We start from the raw sequence: 18,849 nt of genomic DNA on the forward strand, positions 1-18,849 counted from the left end.
ATACCGATCGACTTAGAATCACTTTCTGAGTCGACTAAACGATGTCCGTCCGTCTGGCTGGCTGGCTGTCCATGTAAACTTTGTGCTCAGAGTACAGGTCGTAATTTTGAAGATAGTTGAATAAAATTTGGTACATATAACTTTTTCGGCCCAAGGACCAAGCCTATTGAAACGGGCTGGAATCGGTGCATTATTTTACCTAGCCCCCTTACAAATGTCCTCTCGAAATTGGACTTTATCTGTCATAAATGTTTAATTTATATATGTATCTACACGCAGAGAAAAAATATAATTAGGCATGGTTACTGTAACCATTTAAATAGTGTTACAAGATTTTTAACAATATTATAGTCACAGTAACCATTTACATGATTGTGGTAACCATAATACGGTTAATTTACGATTCACATGATTGTATCAACCATATACATATATGGTTACAGTAAACAAATATATGTTTGTGGCAACCATATTTATGATGAATAATTTTATCATAATATGTTGTTCTCAGATTATGATAAGCCTTAAGCCGAGAGCACCATAATATGATAAGTCCTTCATCATATGAATGGATGTCACAAACATATATTTGTTTACTGTAACCATATATATGGTTGATACAATCATGTGAATCGTAAATTAACCATATTATGGTTACCACAATCATGTAAATGGTTACTGTGACTATAATATAATTAAAAAACTTGTAACAATATTGAAATGGTTATAGTAACCATGCCCAACTATATTTTTTCTCTGCGTGTACACAAATTTCGCTCCAAATAAGTTTTATATATAGAAAATTCATGTCACCAAATTTTGTTACGATCGGTCATAATATAATTAGTCATAGCTCCCATATAGACCCGCTTCCGAAAATCACTTTAACATGCATTAATCTCTTAAAAATGTTCGTATATACACAAAATTCAACGCAAAACACATTCATATAGACATAAATCACATGACCTAATTTCATGGTGATCGGTCCATAATTGGTCATAGCTTCCAAATAAGGCCCACTTCCGAAAATCACTCACGAATATAAATTATTGATATTTTAAAAGAAAAATGTTTTTGCTCATTTACTTGGTGTAGGGTATTATATGGTCGGGCTTGACCGACCATACTTTCTTACTTGTTTGCTCATGTTTTTGTTCTTTTAATTAATAAAGTACTTAAATAAGTACACAAATTTGCAGTTTAAAATTAAAATATAAATTATTCGGTTAATCGAATAATTAAAAATTAACCGATTATTAACCGATTAAATCTAAACCACAATTATTTATTTGCTCGATTAACCGATTAAACCAGAAACCCGATTAATTGAATACCCTACTATGTATTCAAGTTTCAGTATATTTTGTGCATGGAAAACATGTATACCAAATATTATAGAAATCAGAGAGGTTCAAAAATGAATTTTCTTGATCGAAAATTTTCGTTTCGTCCCAGAAATACTATTCAACAGTTGTAAATTGATAAGCAGAATACGAGAAAAATTGTTGACCAAAAAAGTTTTAAAATTTTTGTTGGAATAAGAACATGTCTCAAAGATTTTGTAATTTTATGTTTACGACGAGAAAAATACGATACTGATATTGTTTGCAATAATTTATAAAAATAAAAGGATTTTTTCGAAATATTTTGCAATAGAAATTCAGAATATACAATAGCGGAGTTCCATATGAAAAGCAAACAGTCTTCCACCGTAGCAAATTCAAAATTTAACAAAATTTCAATAACAAAAATCACTCTTACAGCGGTTGACGTAGGTGTTTAACGCCATCGACAGTTTTGTACTAGATTAAAGAAATTGCATTTTATCTTTAATCAAGCACAAAACTGTCGATGGCGTAACACGCCTATGCCAACCAAGATAAGGGTGATTGAGATTAAAATTTAGAATTAATTTGTTTTATATGAGGTAATTTTTTTTTAGTTATTATGTTAATTAAATTTGAGGATCTATTTCCAAGAAAATATACATTTTTTTTTTTAAATTGGACAAGATCTCGATTTCCAGTGCTGGCAGGGATTTGAAGAACTTCTTTATTTTTTTTTCTGATTTTTGCGTATTATACATATTACCATGCATCATTCTAGAGCAGTCATGGGCAAACACATACCACCATGAGTATATTTGTGTGCGTTAAGCAGCAGAGAGATGACTGACTGTAATAAAAGAGAGAAAATCATAAACATAAAAAAATCCGCAACATAACCTTGCTTCTACAAATGCTAAACAGCAACTGATTTGATTTTGATCTCTGAGATCGTAACAAAGCAACAAACAAGTGGTCATTTCAGTAAAACACAGACACACTAATACACACAAGCTTATAGTGTAGGTGTGTCAACAAAGCGTCAGCAGAATTTTTTGTCCTATGCACGCGTGCATTAGAATCCCAATTTTGCTCGTGACTGTTCTAGAGGCAATCATACTATAGATTCGCAAAAAACTATTCTTCGGGACACTCTACATATGTACAAATATGTAATACAATTTATATATTTTTTCTTATTGTTTTCTTTTATTTCTTTCATTTAGTGGCTTTAGTTTGTCTGTATGTGTTTGTTAAGGTTCTTTTTTCTCTCGACGAACTTTAAAGAAGATTGCTTTTAAAAAATTATGGAATTGACGGGTATGACGTGATTGACCTAATTTTCACTGAATGTTAGTATATTTTCCATTTGGTTTTCATTTCGTTATTTCTTTTCATTTGTGTGTTTGATGCTGCTGCTGCTGTTTCTATATACGTATTTCACTTAAAAAATATAAATTTTTTTAAACTTTTTCTCATACAGTTTGCCAGCAAAATTAGTTCAGCTTTCTTTTATACTCGTATTATACATATGTATGTACATTAGAGTGCTCCAAAAAAATAAAATTGCGAATTTTGACTGTCCCCCCCTCTAGAATTGTTCTATGTATTGTAGAAACACATTGTGTAAAATATTAGGATGATAGGATAACGTTAACTGGTGGCGCAACGACGCTGAAGTTTTGAGGTGCATTTACAAGGGGAAAATATGCAATTTTTTCAGTTTTTGTAAAAAATTTCCCATTAAATAATGACTTTTACAATTTAATTTAAAAGAATCGAAATATGTACGTAATTGTCGTTATAATAAGATATAAAAGACAAAAATTGGTGAAAAAATGTTAAAGTTATTAAAAAATCGCCAGGCCATTAACGTGTCTCAGGCCACTAGAACAAGAAATTTATGAACAAAATTAACATATTTTGAGAAATATTAAAATAAAAGCTTATTTTTACTTAAAATATATCCATATTTACTTTTATATGAATTTTTGTCCTCGTAGGATACCGTTAACCTATTCGCAGGTATGACCAAAAAAATTAAATTTTTTAACGGCAGTTTCAAAACTCCAATTTCAAATTTTTAAACATTTTGTTAAACAAATTTCAGAATTTTTTGATCATCAAATGGGGATTTATTGACAACATAATAGGGAATAAAAATGTGAAAAAAGTATGTCAATACCTCCCATAGTTTTTCCGTACCTGCGATATAAATTTTTCGATTTTCGAGAAAAACTAATTTTTTGGCCATATTTTGGGGAATGACCAGAATTTCCTTACTGTAATGATTTTTAAGTAAAAGCTATTCAGAATAATATAGTCCAGGTAATTTTAAATATAGTCTGAAAGTTTTACTAAAATCGGAAAACTTTAACCCTTAAATCGTGAAGGTCAAAGGTCAATTTGTTCAATATTTGGAATTTCTCATGGAAAGATAGCGAAATATTATATATTTTTGGGCCGATTTTGATGAAACTTAAGAAAAATATAAAATGAAGTCTAGTATTCACAATAACAGTACAAAAATGGAAATTAACCCTTAAGGGTACTTTATATCGCAGGTACGGAAAAACTATGGGAGGTATTGACATACTTTTTTCACATTTTTATTCCCTATTATGTTGTCAATAAATCCCCATGTGATGATCAAAAAATTCTGAAATTTGTTTAACAAAATTTTTAAAAATTTGAAATTGGAGTTTTGAAACTGCCGTTAAAAAAATTTAATTTTTTTGGTCATACCTGCGAATAGGTTAACGGTATCCTACGAGGACAAAAACTCATATACAAGTAAATATGGATATATTGTAAGTAAAAATTAGCTTTTATTTTAATATTTCTCAAAATATGTTAATTTTGTTCATAAATTTCTTGTTCTAGTGGCCTGAGACACGTTAATGGCCTGGCGATTTTTTAATAACTTTAACATTTTTTCACCAATTTTAGTCTTTTATATTTTATTATAACGACAATTACGTACACATTTCGATTCTTTTAAATTAAATTGTAAAAGTCATTATTTAATGGGAAATTTTTTACAAAAACTGAAAAAATTGCATATTTTCCCCTTGTAAATGCACCTCAAAACTTCAGCGTCGTTGCGCCACCAGTTAACGTTATCCTATCATCCTAATATTTTACACAACGTGTTTCTACAATACATAGAACAATTCTAGAGGGGGGGACGGCCTGTACCTAGAAAGTTTTTTTCGTCCATACAATCTTGGAGCACTCTAATGTACATGCTAGCATAATATGAGAAATTGTGTGCGTATCTGTGTTATGTACAAATGTACATAGTTTTACGCAAATTATACACTGAATGGAATATAAGAATATAGTTTTTTTTTAAAAAACAAGTAAAATAAAGAAACAAAAACTTTGAAATGTATTTCCAAAAAGGAAAAATATAAAGCATTAATTTATGTATGCGTACATTTGATACACCAGGTCAAAAATTTTAGATAAAGAAAATAATAGCATTTGAATTCAAGTGAAAAATCATATTTAAAATTCATTATTAATTATGAATTATTTCATATTATTTGTTGAACCATACACTGTTAATTATATTACATAGAAAACTCTGTATTAAATGCATATGAACTTGAATTTTGAACATATGTAAAATCTAGCTAAATAGTAGATCTCCACAACCGAGATCACATTAATTTATTTTGGAATTTTTCCTCATGGTGGATCCTAAAAACCCTCAACCTAAAACTAGAATTACTCAAATTACTCTCGTCGATAAAGTAATGATAATTCACGCGTTCGCACACAATATACAGCGATTATGTTCTTCTTCCTGTGTAAAAATACACAAAAAATAAATGATATTGAAAATCGGCAAAATTGTTTAAAGAGAAAAAAATGTTATAAACCAAAATGTGAGATATCCTCGAAAAAATATTTGAATTTACATACAACATGTATTTTTACCCTATTAATGTAGGAAATTTACATGGAAATTTATCAGAGTGTTGTAGCTGTTGTTTGCTTTTATGCAATGAGGTTGTCTCACATTTTGGTTCATAAATTTGTTTCTATTGAACCGATTTTGACGATTTTCAATACCAAACTGCTTAGGCTAATGATAAACATTTCTGTTTGAATCTCATTTATTTCTTTTGTTTATTTAAGACGAGTGCATGTTTTACACAGACACTTATCTACACATCAATATTATTTTAGAAAAATAATCCATATTGTACTAACTCTTTACTTTGGGTGCATCATTTATGGCTTTTAACAAATTCAAATTAACAAAGCGCAAACTTTTAAAGAAACAAACATAAAAAACCAAACACATTTTTTTTCATAAACAAAGTGACAATGGCATTTCTGTGGCATGAACACAGCAGTACTTCTAACAACAATTTACAATTTTCAGTTCGAATAAAGTTTGCTAAACAAAAAAACAAACAAATAAAAGACATTCATTAACAGTTGTAAGCAAAATTTATACTCACACATACATTTTAGTTAAAGAAAGAAAAACCATTTAAGATAAATTTATAAAACGAAACTAAAAGAAAATTTTTGAGAAAATCATCTTCAAAGAATTTTATAATAGAGTCTGATAAACCAACATTGTTAAAGGAAGTTTATTATGAGAATTTAGTTAGATACGCTTCAAATTTCACTTGAAATGAAAATTAATTTTCGAAATTGAACTAATTTAGAGAAAAACTATTTTTAGACGAAGTGAAAGAATCATAAAAAGAAATTGGTTAATTTCAAATTAAAAATAAAATTGCTGCAGTTGCAAAACTCAATTCCATGGAGAAATCGCTTTAAAAATACAGTGAAAAACAAAAAATAACAGCAATAGAGGCTGAGTTTAATTTAACTAATTTTGTTGTCTTAAATATTAAGTAGGTTAATAGAATAAATGTATTTGCTTTAAATAAAGTTTGCCACAAGTCATAAAATTGATTTCCCTATAACCATCATTTGATTATCCCTCCCTGACTGACTGTAAGCAGCAGAAATAGTTAATAAAAAAAGTTTTAAATTTATTTGTATTTGTTTTGTTCACTTTCAGATCTCAAAGTAATTACGACGCCACTTTAAAAAGGCAATGAAATCGCGGAAGCTTCCCAAAGGCTTCGTGCTTTGTGGCTTAAATTGCTTAACTTTAGTTTACTTTCCATTGGTTTTACCGATAGTGATATGTTCGGCCAACGATTTCGACTATCGTCTGCAGCGAGTGAAAAATGTATTAAAGGAAGTGCCATTAATAGACGGGTAAGTTTAACAAACAACAACATCAACAACAACAAGCAGCAACAAAAAGTGTGAAAAACAAAACCCCACAAGCTTTATTTAACAACAACAAAATACAAAATCTGCACTGTTCACAAAAAAGGGGGAGAGAAAGAGAATAAAATGAGAAAAACAAAGCGAACAAAAAGAAATTAAAAACCACTTAATTAAACTACCAACATACAGTTAATATTGGTGGGATTTTGTTTAATTTTTTTTTAGCGCTCTCTTTTAACGATTTTTTCGACTTCCGTTGTTATTGTTGTTGTTCAAATAAAAACAAACTTTTCAGACATAATTATTATAAAACATTAAACGGAAACTTAAATTTTTTATTGTTGTTGTTTGCTTTTTATTAATTTTCAATTTTTCTCTTGATCAGACACAACGATTTACCCTGGAATATAAGAAAATTCTTAAAAAATCAATTGAAAGATTTTCATTTTGGTGGAGATTTAAGACAAATACAACCATGGGCAAACAGTGCCTGGAGTCACACAGACTTAAGGAGACTCAAGGAGGGAATGGTGTCAGCACAGGTATTTATTTAAATAATTTTATATTAACATATTTCCTTTTAGTTGTTGTTAAGTTGCATTATTAAATTTTATTATGAGATAAAAGTTTTCAAATTGAAATTTCTTTTTAGGGTGTTGAGGCATAAAATTATGTTTGTTTTTATATGAAATATTGGAAGAAAAAAAAACTTTTAAGGTCATTTTAAACTTTTGTTTATTAATAAAAGTTTATGCAAAGTAAATATATGTAGATTTGTTTCAAAACAAATTCACATAGGTTATAATAAAAAAACTAAACTTTTTGAATTTTTATTACTTTATGGTTATTGGATACAGATTTTTATTAGAAAATAAACCAAAAGAGCTTAGAATAGTAGTTTTAATTATCAAGAAAATTTGGCAGATTTATTAACAGCTAAAGTTGCAATATTCAGTTCAATAAATTAAACCGCTCCGAAATTGCATAAATAAAAATAAACAAAGTTTCCGCAAATCCCTCAAAAGTTGTTAATTTTATTAAAAAGAAGCCAAATTTATTAAATTTATTATGCTTTAAAATTTTTCAGAAGTGCTCAAAAACTGTTGAATTGATCGATAATTATTTTATTATTTATCCTTGAAGAACATTATCATTTGTCTCAAAGAATTATACAAAGCTCTCGAAATTCTTTAAGGTCAAATAATACAATAATTACACTGTGCATGAAATTGACACTTTTTTTCTGTCAAGAGGGACACCATCGGCTTAACCTTCGCTTTACCAAAGGTTTTTTTATGTACATGGTTTACCAATACCCACCCGGGTGACATTACACTTTTATAAATATATGCGACGAATGAAATTTTAAAAAATTTAAAAAATCTTATAAAAAGTTTAAAATGTTTCTATTAAATTCTATAGAACCTTAAAATTTGTTCAGTGTGTATAAATTTCATTTAAATCGAAACAAAATTAAAAAAAAATATTAAACCAATAAAAACGATGTGGTCACCCGGGTGGGTATTGGTAAAGCGAGGGTTAAACTAATTCGGGTACGCTGAATTCAGTGGTGCTAACTGTTTTCTAGGTTAGCTCGTATTTTTGAAATATAACGTTATATCGAAAATAGAGGAGGTTGCATACATATTTCCCGTAACTCAAAATCGGTTTAGTTTATTGAATAAACTGAAAAAATCGAAATTCCGCAATAAAATTACGTTTAAGTAAGGTTTAACATGTTTTTAATCTTCGCAAACGTTTTAGAAATATAATTTTTTTTTGCTGCATTTTCCAATTTTTTATGCCGTTTTAAAAACCAAAAAATTCTAAATTTTTCTAAAAAAAATATTTTTGTTTGCAAACAAAAATTTATATTTCTAAAACAACTGCTCAGATTAAATGAAAGTTTTAGACATACTTAAAGGTAATTTTATTGCGGAATTTAGATTTTTTTAGCTTATTCAATAAGCTAAACCGTTTTTGAGTTACACGAATGTGTATTGTACAACTTCCTCCATTTTCGAAATAACGGTATATCTCGAAAATACGACCTAACCTAAAAAAAACGGTTGGTACCACTGAATTCAGCCTACACGAATTAGTTTAACCAACCGGGTGCCCCGCTTGACAGTTTTTTTAACTAGCAGTGTTGTTGATCAATTCAACAGTTTTTGCTCACTCCTGAAAAATTTTAAAATTACACTTAAGTTGTTTTGTCAAAAGGCAACAGATTTGAATCCATTCGAAATAGGTTTCATCAAATTTGGCTTTTATAGAGCTATGAATTATGTATAGAAAATCCTAAAGTACTAGTAAGTTATTTGGAAATGCTTAAACAAATCAATAGATATTTGAAACCCATCAAAAAACTATTTTCTCAACTAATCAAATCAGATAAGTAAATAAAGATAATCATCGGTCCCCATAAAAACAAAGTTGGGCTAGCAAAACCCTAGAATTAAACTAGCTATAAATAATGGCGACGAAACATATAATTTTGGAGGAGTGGCAAATAAATTATTTTTAAATATTTGGAATTGAGTCTTAAATTTAAAATCCTTTATATATATTGCAAAAAAAATATACAAATATATGATCCATGACCTTCTTTGCGACATGGTTTTTTCAATATATACCATTATTATTTCCAAAATGAGTTAAGTCATTTCGTTTAGTAAAATCTGTATAGGAATGGGAGTTTATCACAAGAAAATTTAGGAAAAAAAATATTTTCTATTTTTAGTGCTAAATTTGTTTTCTACATTAAACAAAGAAAAATTTTATATTCAAATTGAATTTTTCCATGATATTAACTAAATACATATAGATTTATATAAGTCTAGTTAACATTTTGAACTAAAGAAAGAAAAGAAATAACAAAATTATGCTTGACCAAGCATGTCGCATTACTCAGCAATGTAATTTTCTATTTACATAGGCAAATAATTCTCATAATATAATTGTCTATGAAGTATAAAAATTGACGTTTAAACTCGAAAAAGTATCGTCTCTTCAAGACGAGAACATTTGTCATCATTTGCATATTAAAACTTTTTTCTGTCCACAAACGAAATATCAAAGTAATTTTATGCCCAAAGAAAATTTTATTTTGTGGAATATTTAAATTGTTTATATATAAATTGAAAATGAAGTTCTTTCGATGCTTAAACAAAATATTTTATTTAAAATTCTGTTAATTTTGCTTTCTTTTTTACAGTTTTGGTCAGCATATGCCCCCTGTTCGTCTCAGCATCTGGATGCTGTACAGCTAACGTTAGAACAAATAGATCTAATACGACGTTTAGTCAATCTATATCCGCATCATATGTCTCTTGTAACAACTGCCTCAGGTAAGCAATAGAATGAATACACAAGAAAACGAAATACAAGATAAATATGTTCAAAAGTAATTGTAAATAAGACTTTAATGGTTTTAAATGAGCTTAAGTGATTGTCATCGTTATCAATTTGATATGTTTGAGTTTAATTTCATTTTTATAGAATTTTTTTTGTTCAATATATTCACTTGTATCATGGCAAATTAGATTTAAAATGTTATAATGCTTATAATACGATTCATTTAATTTTTGCAAATAAATATCGACTAAGATGATTAACTGAGATAAGTATCTTTAGCTAGCAATTAATTGTCTTGTTAACTACTCAAACGTATTTAGTATTTAATTTCAAATAATATTGAATTGACGTACTGAAACACTTTTATTATTAATAACATTGTCACTCTTGACAAGCCATAACACCTTTAATGTCAAATTTAACTGATTAAATGCTTCGGTATTTGTTTGTTCCTTAACTTGAAAATCATGTAAAAGAATTTAACTTGTCTCGTTTTGAAGATGGCTGATAAATTAAGCGGTCATTTCTTAATTGCTTAAACAATCAAATGACATTTACTGTCAATATCTTTAAAAAACATTAAGATAAAAACGAAACATTCTCTATCTGTTGTCTTTAATCGCCATATACATACTTACTGATATACAAATAAGCATTTACACTTATTTCTACATTTCCATAAATATCGATTTATCCTACTCTATATATAGTACATATAAATGTACACACGTATGTATGTATCTCGAGCACTCATCATAAACACATGTACAAATTATACTTGTATTTGCATATTTACATCTGATAATTGTTGTCTTTTAAAAACGAAAACAAGAAACACTTATAATTCATTAACCAAGGCAAATACGAGTAAATACGTTTGCAATTAAATGTATTTATTATGCACTCTGAGAAATTGTTTGAACAGGATGAGGACAATGCTGTCGACGACGACGATGATGATGACGATGATGACAATCATTGTGCAATTGTTAAATTTTTTATAACAATTAAAACATTTGTTAAATCAATGAAACGTCGTTTGATTAAAAACACATGATGATGACACAAGATGTTACAGGAAAATGTATGCATTTCAGACAAACGTGTGAGCACACAAACGCACATACACATACGCATTGATGTGTGTATGTGTGTAAATACCAGAAAAACACACTGAAAGAATAAATAAATAAATCGCTGACAAATCTGTTGACGTTATATGTAAAATACATACAGTGGTTGACAATACAATGAAAACTTTTCCAAATATTCAAGTAATATGCCAAAATCCCCAAAAAAAATAAACTATTTTATATATATTTTTTTAGTATTTCCTTAATATATATTAATATTTACTAATATTAATACAAAAATTAGAACAGAAATTAATTCTAAAACAAACTAAAAAGTATTCATTATTATAAAGAAACATAGAGCGGAAATTAGAAAAAAACTCATACAAAAAAATTACTTAGAATACTCACACAAACGAGCGTTGTTTTTGTTTTCACATAGCTTTGCAAAATCTAACTTTTTTTCAAAATGGAAAAGAAAACTTGGGTCTATTTCTTTAAGAGCTTTTTGGCCGCTTAGTGGGCTGCTAGGGGGATATATATCAAAATAAGTGTTCAAGATATACAATATTTGATTTTATTGGCAAAATCAAAAACTTTTTTCACTTTTTTTAAATATTTTTCTGCACAAACTAAAGCTCAGCTCTATTGCTTTAAGATGTTTTTGGTCGCTTTGTGGGATGTGAGTGGAATATACATCAAAATAAATGTTTTGTAACTCAAGACATAAAATTGTTGAGTTGAAAACTCTAATTAAGGAATATTGTTATCAAAAAAAGGTTTCATTGTATTGTCACTCACTGTAAATGAATAATGGGTATATACATACATATGGGTCCGGAGAGTGTATGTAGGGGTGTATGTGTGAAACTTTGTATGTATTTACCTCTCAGTTTATAGCCTCTTTGTCACCAGCATATAAACACACACCTGTTTTCATTTGAATGTGTATTTATATTTGTATGTATGTACTTACAATACACATAAAATACAGTACTTGTATATGGCCTAATTGTAGTTTCAACTGCACCCGATGTTGATGCTAGAGAAAGTGTATATATTAGTCGGGCTCCCGAAAGACTACATCATTCTGAAGATGATTTTGCTTTGTTGTAAGATACCATTTCTTTTTTACATGTTCTTATTTTAATATAATAATATGAAATGTTAGACAATATCATATGAAAGCTCTATAGATGATTTATCTAACTGTATATGGGTTTAAAAGGTCTAAGATTTTTAATAAATTTTAGTTGAAAGAATCATACAAATAGCTTGGCTCCATAAGAAAGGGGCATCCTACTGCCAATATACACATACATGCTCTTATATTTTACATACTGACAAACAAGTTGGCATGTTAACCAACCTTATTGACACCTGACATGATTGATATGCATTCTGTGTCACTGACTTCAGTAACAATTAACATTTGTTGTCACAATAAATACCAACCCAACAAATTTATGTATATTTGCTATTTTTGTTTCTTTATTTGATGCAATTTTATTTAACTTTTTTAATTAATTTTTTGCAATATTATTTTTATGTATGACGATTTTGGTTTAAATTTGTTATTTTTATAGATTTAATGATTTACTTCAATACAAATACATCATTTACATACATACATATGTATTGTATGTATGTAGGTAGGTGTAAAATTGTGTTTTTAAAGGTAATGCAGTATTATTTATTTTTTTATTGAAATCACATTGGCTTAATATTGACCACATTTGCTTGTTTTGTTTTATAACGAATTTATAAAACCCATTTTCAACAACGTTTTAATTTATATTTCAATATGTATGTTTAAAATTGGCCATAACTTTGGCATGTCAATTTTATTGAAATGAAGTAGCTAAATGACAGCAATGATGAGTTGTCAAAGAATTGATTGTTAAACAAATGCTCGGACTGATGAAATAAAATTTAAATTAAATTAAGGCTATATATGAGTACATTAATGAAATGAATTTAGTATTTTAACAAGCAGGTGCCTCTAATTTGACATTACTGCCTTGAGAATAATGACCTTTCATCTTGAAATTTGCTCCAGTTTTAGTTGAATATTCAAAGAATTGCTGCTTAGCTTAATTTAGTTAATATGGGCTATTAAGTGTTATTGTTTGAAATCATCTTACAGTTTTCCTGGAATAACAAAATCTTCATTTATTATATTTTTCTTTTCATAGTTATAACATTAAAATTGCTTAGTTTAATAAAACAGTAATGTAATTATTTTCTGTTTTCCCTATATTTTTTTAATTTAATGTTATTTTCTCTACCCTTAGGAATCGAAAAAACTCACAAAAGTGGCAAAATAGCCAGTTTAATTGGAGTAGAAGGCGGTCATGCAATTGGCACAAGTTTAAGTGTACTTCGAATGTTTTATCAACTTGGTGCTCGCTATTTGACTTTAACACATACCTGCAATACACCTTGGTAAGTAGAAGAATTAAAAGAAAAACACGCTAAATAACTATGTAAAGAAACAAAAGAAAATGCGAAAAATGTACTACTAAATTCGTACAGTACACATAAAATAAGTGGCCCACTTGTTATTCTGGATTAAATAGTTTTCTTTACAATGTTAATTTGGTATAAAATTACTGATACAATTTTAGGTTAGTAGTTGAGAGAACAAAAGAAAGCAAATAACAATTAAACATAAGTATTTATTCCCTAAGTTTTATTTTTTATTTAAAAAAAAAACACAAACTGCGAAGCGGTTTGCTTGTCTGCAGAAACACCTAGAGTCTCTGGCAGGAATTGAACCAGCAACCCTTGGATTGATAGTCCAGCACACTGGAATTAGTTAATTAGAGATTTTGAAATAAGAAAAACTCAATACATTCTTACTTTTACACTAAATTTGCAAAATCATAAATTTGCAAAGTGAAAAAGGAAAAACTATAGAAGGTATTGACATATTTTTATCACATTTTTATTCCCTACTAGTTGACCGCCCCGGCTTCGCCCGGTATAATTTACTAATGTTAGTTCGTCAAGTTTCTACAACCCTGCCTGTTCTTATTTATTTGCAAATAAAATATCTAAATTTGTACTGCATACTTTAGGGGCTTTTTTATTACAGTTGACTGGACTCAAAAAAGCCGGTTTTAGCCGTATTTTTTAATTTTTTTACAAACCATCTCCTGAAAATTTCGAATCGAATAAAAAAAAAAATCAGCCAAATCGCTCCAGCCGTTCTCACGTGATGGCATTACATACATGGACCATTTAATTTTTATATATATAGATTATATTGTAAATAAATCCCCATGTGATGATCAAAAAATTCTGAAATTTGTTTAACAAAATTTTTAAAAATTTGAAATTGGAGTTTTGAAACTGCCGTTAAAAAAAAAATATTTTTTTTGGTTTTACCTGCGAATAGGTTAACTGTATCCTATGAAGATAAAAACTCATATACAAGTAAATATGGATATATTTTAAGTAAGAATAAACTATTGTTTTAATATTTCTTAAAATATGTTAATTTTGTTCCTACATTTCTTGTTCACGTTAATGGCCGGGCGATTTTTTAATAACTTTAACATTTTTTGTGTTTTGTATCTCATTGGAACGACAATTACTTACACATTTCGATTATTTTAAATTAAATTGCAAAAGTAATTACTTAATAGCTTAATTTAAAAAAAAACTGAAAAAATGCATTTTTTCCCCTTGCAAATGCACCTCAAAACTAAATCGAAAGTCGACACGGGTTGCCCTTCTTAGAAAAAGCCAACAAAATTTTTGGTGGCATTTTAGGTCATTGCGAAAGTTTTTAGCGGGTACCGTCTCAACATTTCAAAAAATTTAATTCTAAGGGACACTCTAATGACTTAGTAATCGAGATATAGGTAAACAGTAGGTACGAAATCGAGGTAGGCGTGGTTTTTTGCTTATATCTCAGTCCGATTTTCCAGATTTTAAATAGAAACCGTTTATAAGTTATTTAGGGGCTTCGGAAAGTTAATTTATAGAGACAGATGGACATAGTAGTTATATTGGCGGGGTTCCAAATGAAAAATGTAGAAATGGCAATCGAAAAGGTGAAGGGTATACAAATAATCACATCTTATGGGATTGAAGTTACTTAAGATTATTTATTTTCACAACTAAAAAATATGTGACAATTTCGTGTGATTTCGATAAGAGGGCGAGTTATTTTTCTTCTAAGCTTTATACACACGATAAAGGTGTGTTTTTTTATTTCTGAGGAAATTCCTTGTAAATACTGTACCAAATCTTAACAAAACACAATGCGAAAATATAAAATTTAACATCCAAAGGAATCAGCACAAGAGTAGAGAGAAAATACTAGAATTTTTAAGTGTCATTTGGGATTTTTTTTTTCAACAAGTCAAATAAATTAAAGGAAAATATATTTTGTAGCGATAGTAAATAGTGTTTGGATTATTTCCTATTTTTATTGGAAAATGATGGATTTATAAATATAATTTATTTGCAATTTATATGTGAAAAGGGAATGTAGATATTAATAGTTGTAGAAATATAAACCATGATTTATATTTATTTTTATTAATTTCTTTATAGGGCGGATTGTTGCAAAGTTGACGAACCTGGAAAGTATCCCCATATTGGTGGTTTATCAAAATTTGGAAAGGTAAGTAAATCACAAATATTTGTAATGAATACTTATGGTCTTGTAATACACAAGAAATAACAGAATAGAAATTATTATTTGGTTATATTATTGAGCAAATTAGTTCAACAGAATATTTTGTTTAATTATATTTAGTACTTCGTATATGTTTTTATATCTTGCTGTAGAAATTCTGCAATTACAGCTCTATAGTTTTGAGGTTGGTAATAAGGGAGGAGATGAAACCTATAAATCTATTTATAATTCTTAATGTTAATATGAAAATACATAATATTTCATTTAATTAATAAAACTTTAGTATGCTTTAGTATTTCTAGTAATTTATTTTGGAAACACTATTTAATTTAACAGACATTTCTTATTTAAAAAAAGAAATCCCATTTAAATTATCAATTTAATTTTGATAGTAAAAAACGAATAGAAATGTCCCCCTTTTTATTAATGCTAAAAATGTTGTCATTGAAAGTAGCTGCTTTGATGTGCATTCAATTAAATAAATTCCAGTTCTGCTTCTGTCTCTTTGGCTTGTATCATGAAAAAATGCATTTTATTTTCGCATTTTATACTATTTTTTTTTGACTAAATGCAAGGAATCCATTAATAACTTTAGAAATATATGCAGTATGGATGTTTGTATATAATCGAAATTTTTCTTTTGCTTCAGTTGCAATTGTATTTTTTTTAAACTAACTAGCCAAAGTAATACACAGTACAATATTATGCATTTTGTATTTTCGGTATTCCTTCATATCTTCTACTGTGCTCTGCTTTGAAGGCACAAATACTGGTAATGCATTTTTACTAGTAAGAAAAAAATTTCGTTTCGTTTTCGCTGTTGCAAAAATGAAATGGAATTTGCATTAAGTTTTGCATTTAAATAGATAATTTTAGTAATTCTTCTCGTTTTTACATTTTTTGTTGCAGTAATTTTATTTAATAGAAACTTGTGCTGTTAGTTTTAGTATCGTTAGAATTTTATTAAAATGAGATTTTTGTCAATTTTTTTTTTTTATTTTCTCTTACTAAGTTCATTTTAATAAATTTCTCCATTTCCTTCCGTTTAAAGGGTGAATGAGATGGGGGGGAGAATTAAATATATGAGTGAGTGAATGAATGAATAAAGTATTCACAACATTCATACATAAATAAACAAATATTATGATTATTGTGATCATCATTGTATGTGTATGTACAATGTACATTAGGCTGGCCCGCATTTTGCGATTTTCGATACTCTCAAGTTCTGAAATTGTTCTTCGTTATCTAAATTTCAAATCCGAAAGTTTCAGCAAAATCGGATAACGTCTAGAGGTGGCACAATTTCTTTAATGTTTATTTAGTGTTTCGGGTCGAAGTAGCAATATTAAATTTTGGAAAAAAAAAATTTAATTAAAAATTGTTTTTATATTTGATTTAAACATAGAATGCCCGTAGTTTCAACAAATAGATATCTATTAGTGCTTAGTTACTTGTGGAGTAAAAATATTTCGTAATTTTAACCCGTAGATATTGATTTGAAATCAATGTCAAGTTAACGTTTAGGTAAATTTATCTACTGGTTATTTTACACCGTTGATATTACGGGCATAAAAATACAATCTTTCTGACATAGATATACATTGATACCAAAAAATCATAAAATTTCAAATCCCAAATTTTAGATTTTCAAATTTTTTTTTAACGAAATTTAATTATTTCAATTGTAATAACTACAAAATTAATATTAGAAATGTAAACTGATTTTTAATTTGCTGATTTCGAGGAAATTTTGTTTTTGGTCACAAATTTGTTTAAATTATTTCTTAAAAAAATGCTTGGCTTAGTTTCTAATATTTAATTTAAGATTGCTTTTTTGCTAATTTACGATTTTGTCATTTTCAATTTCTAGGACATTGGTAAACCTTGTATATCAAATTTGTCCAAGAAAGCAAGGTTAGAAAATATTTTCAAAATGAAATTTATTTGTTAAGATAAATTTTTGAAGTCTACTGAACCTTGAATATAACAAAGTTACGTTTTTACCTTTTATAAACTGTGGTTTATTTCCTATAAATAAACCGGATACTTTTGATTACGACTCTTTATTTATTAAAATTTTCACAACAACAGTTTAACCTTCGCTTTACCAAAGGTTTTTTATGTACGTGGTTTACCAATACCCACCCGGGTGATACTGCAGTTCTATACATATATCCGATGAACAAAATTTTAAAAAATATAAAAAACCTTATAAAAAGTTTAAAATGTTTTTATTAAATTATATAGAACTCTGAAATTTTTTCATTGAGTCTAAATTTTATTTAAATCGAAACAAAACGAAACAAATTATTAAGCTAACAAGAACCGAGTGGTCACCCGGGTGGGTATTGGTAAAGCGAAGGTTAAATAGTCAGTATGTGTTTTTATACAAGTACACGTTTATAATTCACAGGAATGCACACACTTAAATTACACACTTTACAATATACAAGAATGCAGTTGATGTTAATTCTAACAACGCCTATGATAAACTAACACACCGACTGCAAGCGCTGCCACTTTTTATACACAGCGTCATCTTCTTCCAGTAGCTTCATGAAAGTTCTATTTCTACAATTATCCACTCAAAGCTTTTATTCAATGTTATGTGTTCCACAGCAATGTTAATAATGTCCACAGTTATGTTAACTGCTGTTAATGTGTGAATCCAAAATAAATAGGTTATATTGCAGAAATTACACACAGATTAATAAGAGTAACTGTTTTTGAGAACTGGTCTAATATACATACATGCTAATAAGATGTGTGTACTTTATTGACATACGAGTTTATTAATAATTTCTTTCATTCGCAATTCTGTATAAATTCTAGAATTTTTTGTTTTTATTTAAAAATGTGCTTCACAAAGTGTTCTCAAGGTATTATTTCTTTAATACAAAATAAATACAAAATTATTTGACATTTCACCCAACAATTCGGATTTTAGATTTTTTTTAGTGATTTCACCATAATTTTTTGAATGTTACTCTAATGATTGAATGTTTTTCTAAATGTTGGTTTTGTAAAATTAATTTTAAAGTTCAAGGTATATAGTTTAAACCATAAAGAATAGACATATAGTGGAAACTAGAAAAACTCAAAATAATTACACATACCAATGTTGTTTTTGCTTTCAAATTGTTTTTTTTTGGTTACTAATACCATAGAG

At 28.0% G+C, this 18,849-nt stretch overlaps 1 protein-coding gene across 1 annotated transcript in view; it reads left to right on the plus strand.

Annotated features, from left to right (window-relative positions):
* Positions 1–18,849, plus strand: part of LOC135963694 (dipeptidase 1) — a 58,422-nt gene that overhangs the window by 18,022 nt on the left and 21,551 nt on the right. Inside the window, exons 2-6 of the mRNA XM_065515650.1 lie at positions 6,379–6,581; positions 6,982–7,138; positions 9,814–9,946; positions 13,321–13,471; positions 15,593–15,662. Of these exons, the coding sequence (XP_065371722.1) occupies positions 6,415–6,581; positions 6,982–7,138; positions 9,814–9,946; positions 13,321–13,471; positions 15,593–15,662 (678 nt within the window). The 5' untranslated portion in view covers positions 6,379–6,414. The remainder of the gene's footprint in view (positions 1–6,378; positions 6,582–6,981; positions 7,139–9,813; positions 9,947–13,320; positions 13,472–15,592; positions 15,663–18,849) is intronic.

Source organism: Calliphora vicina, chromosome 1, assembly GCF_958450345.1.
Source record: "Calliphora vicina chromosome 1, idCalVici1.1, whole genome shotgun sequence".
Classification (NCBI taxonomy): domain Eukaryota; kingdom Metazoa; phylum Arthropoda; class Insecta; order Diptera; family Calliphoridae; genus Calliphora; species Calliphora vicina.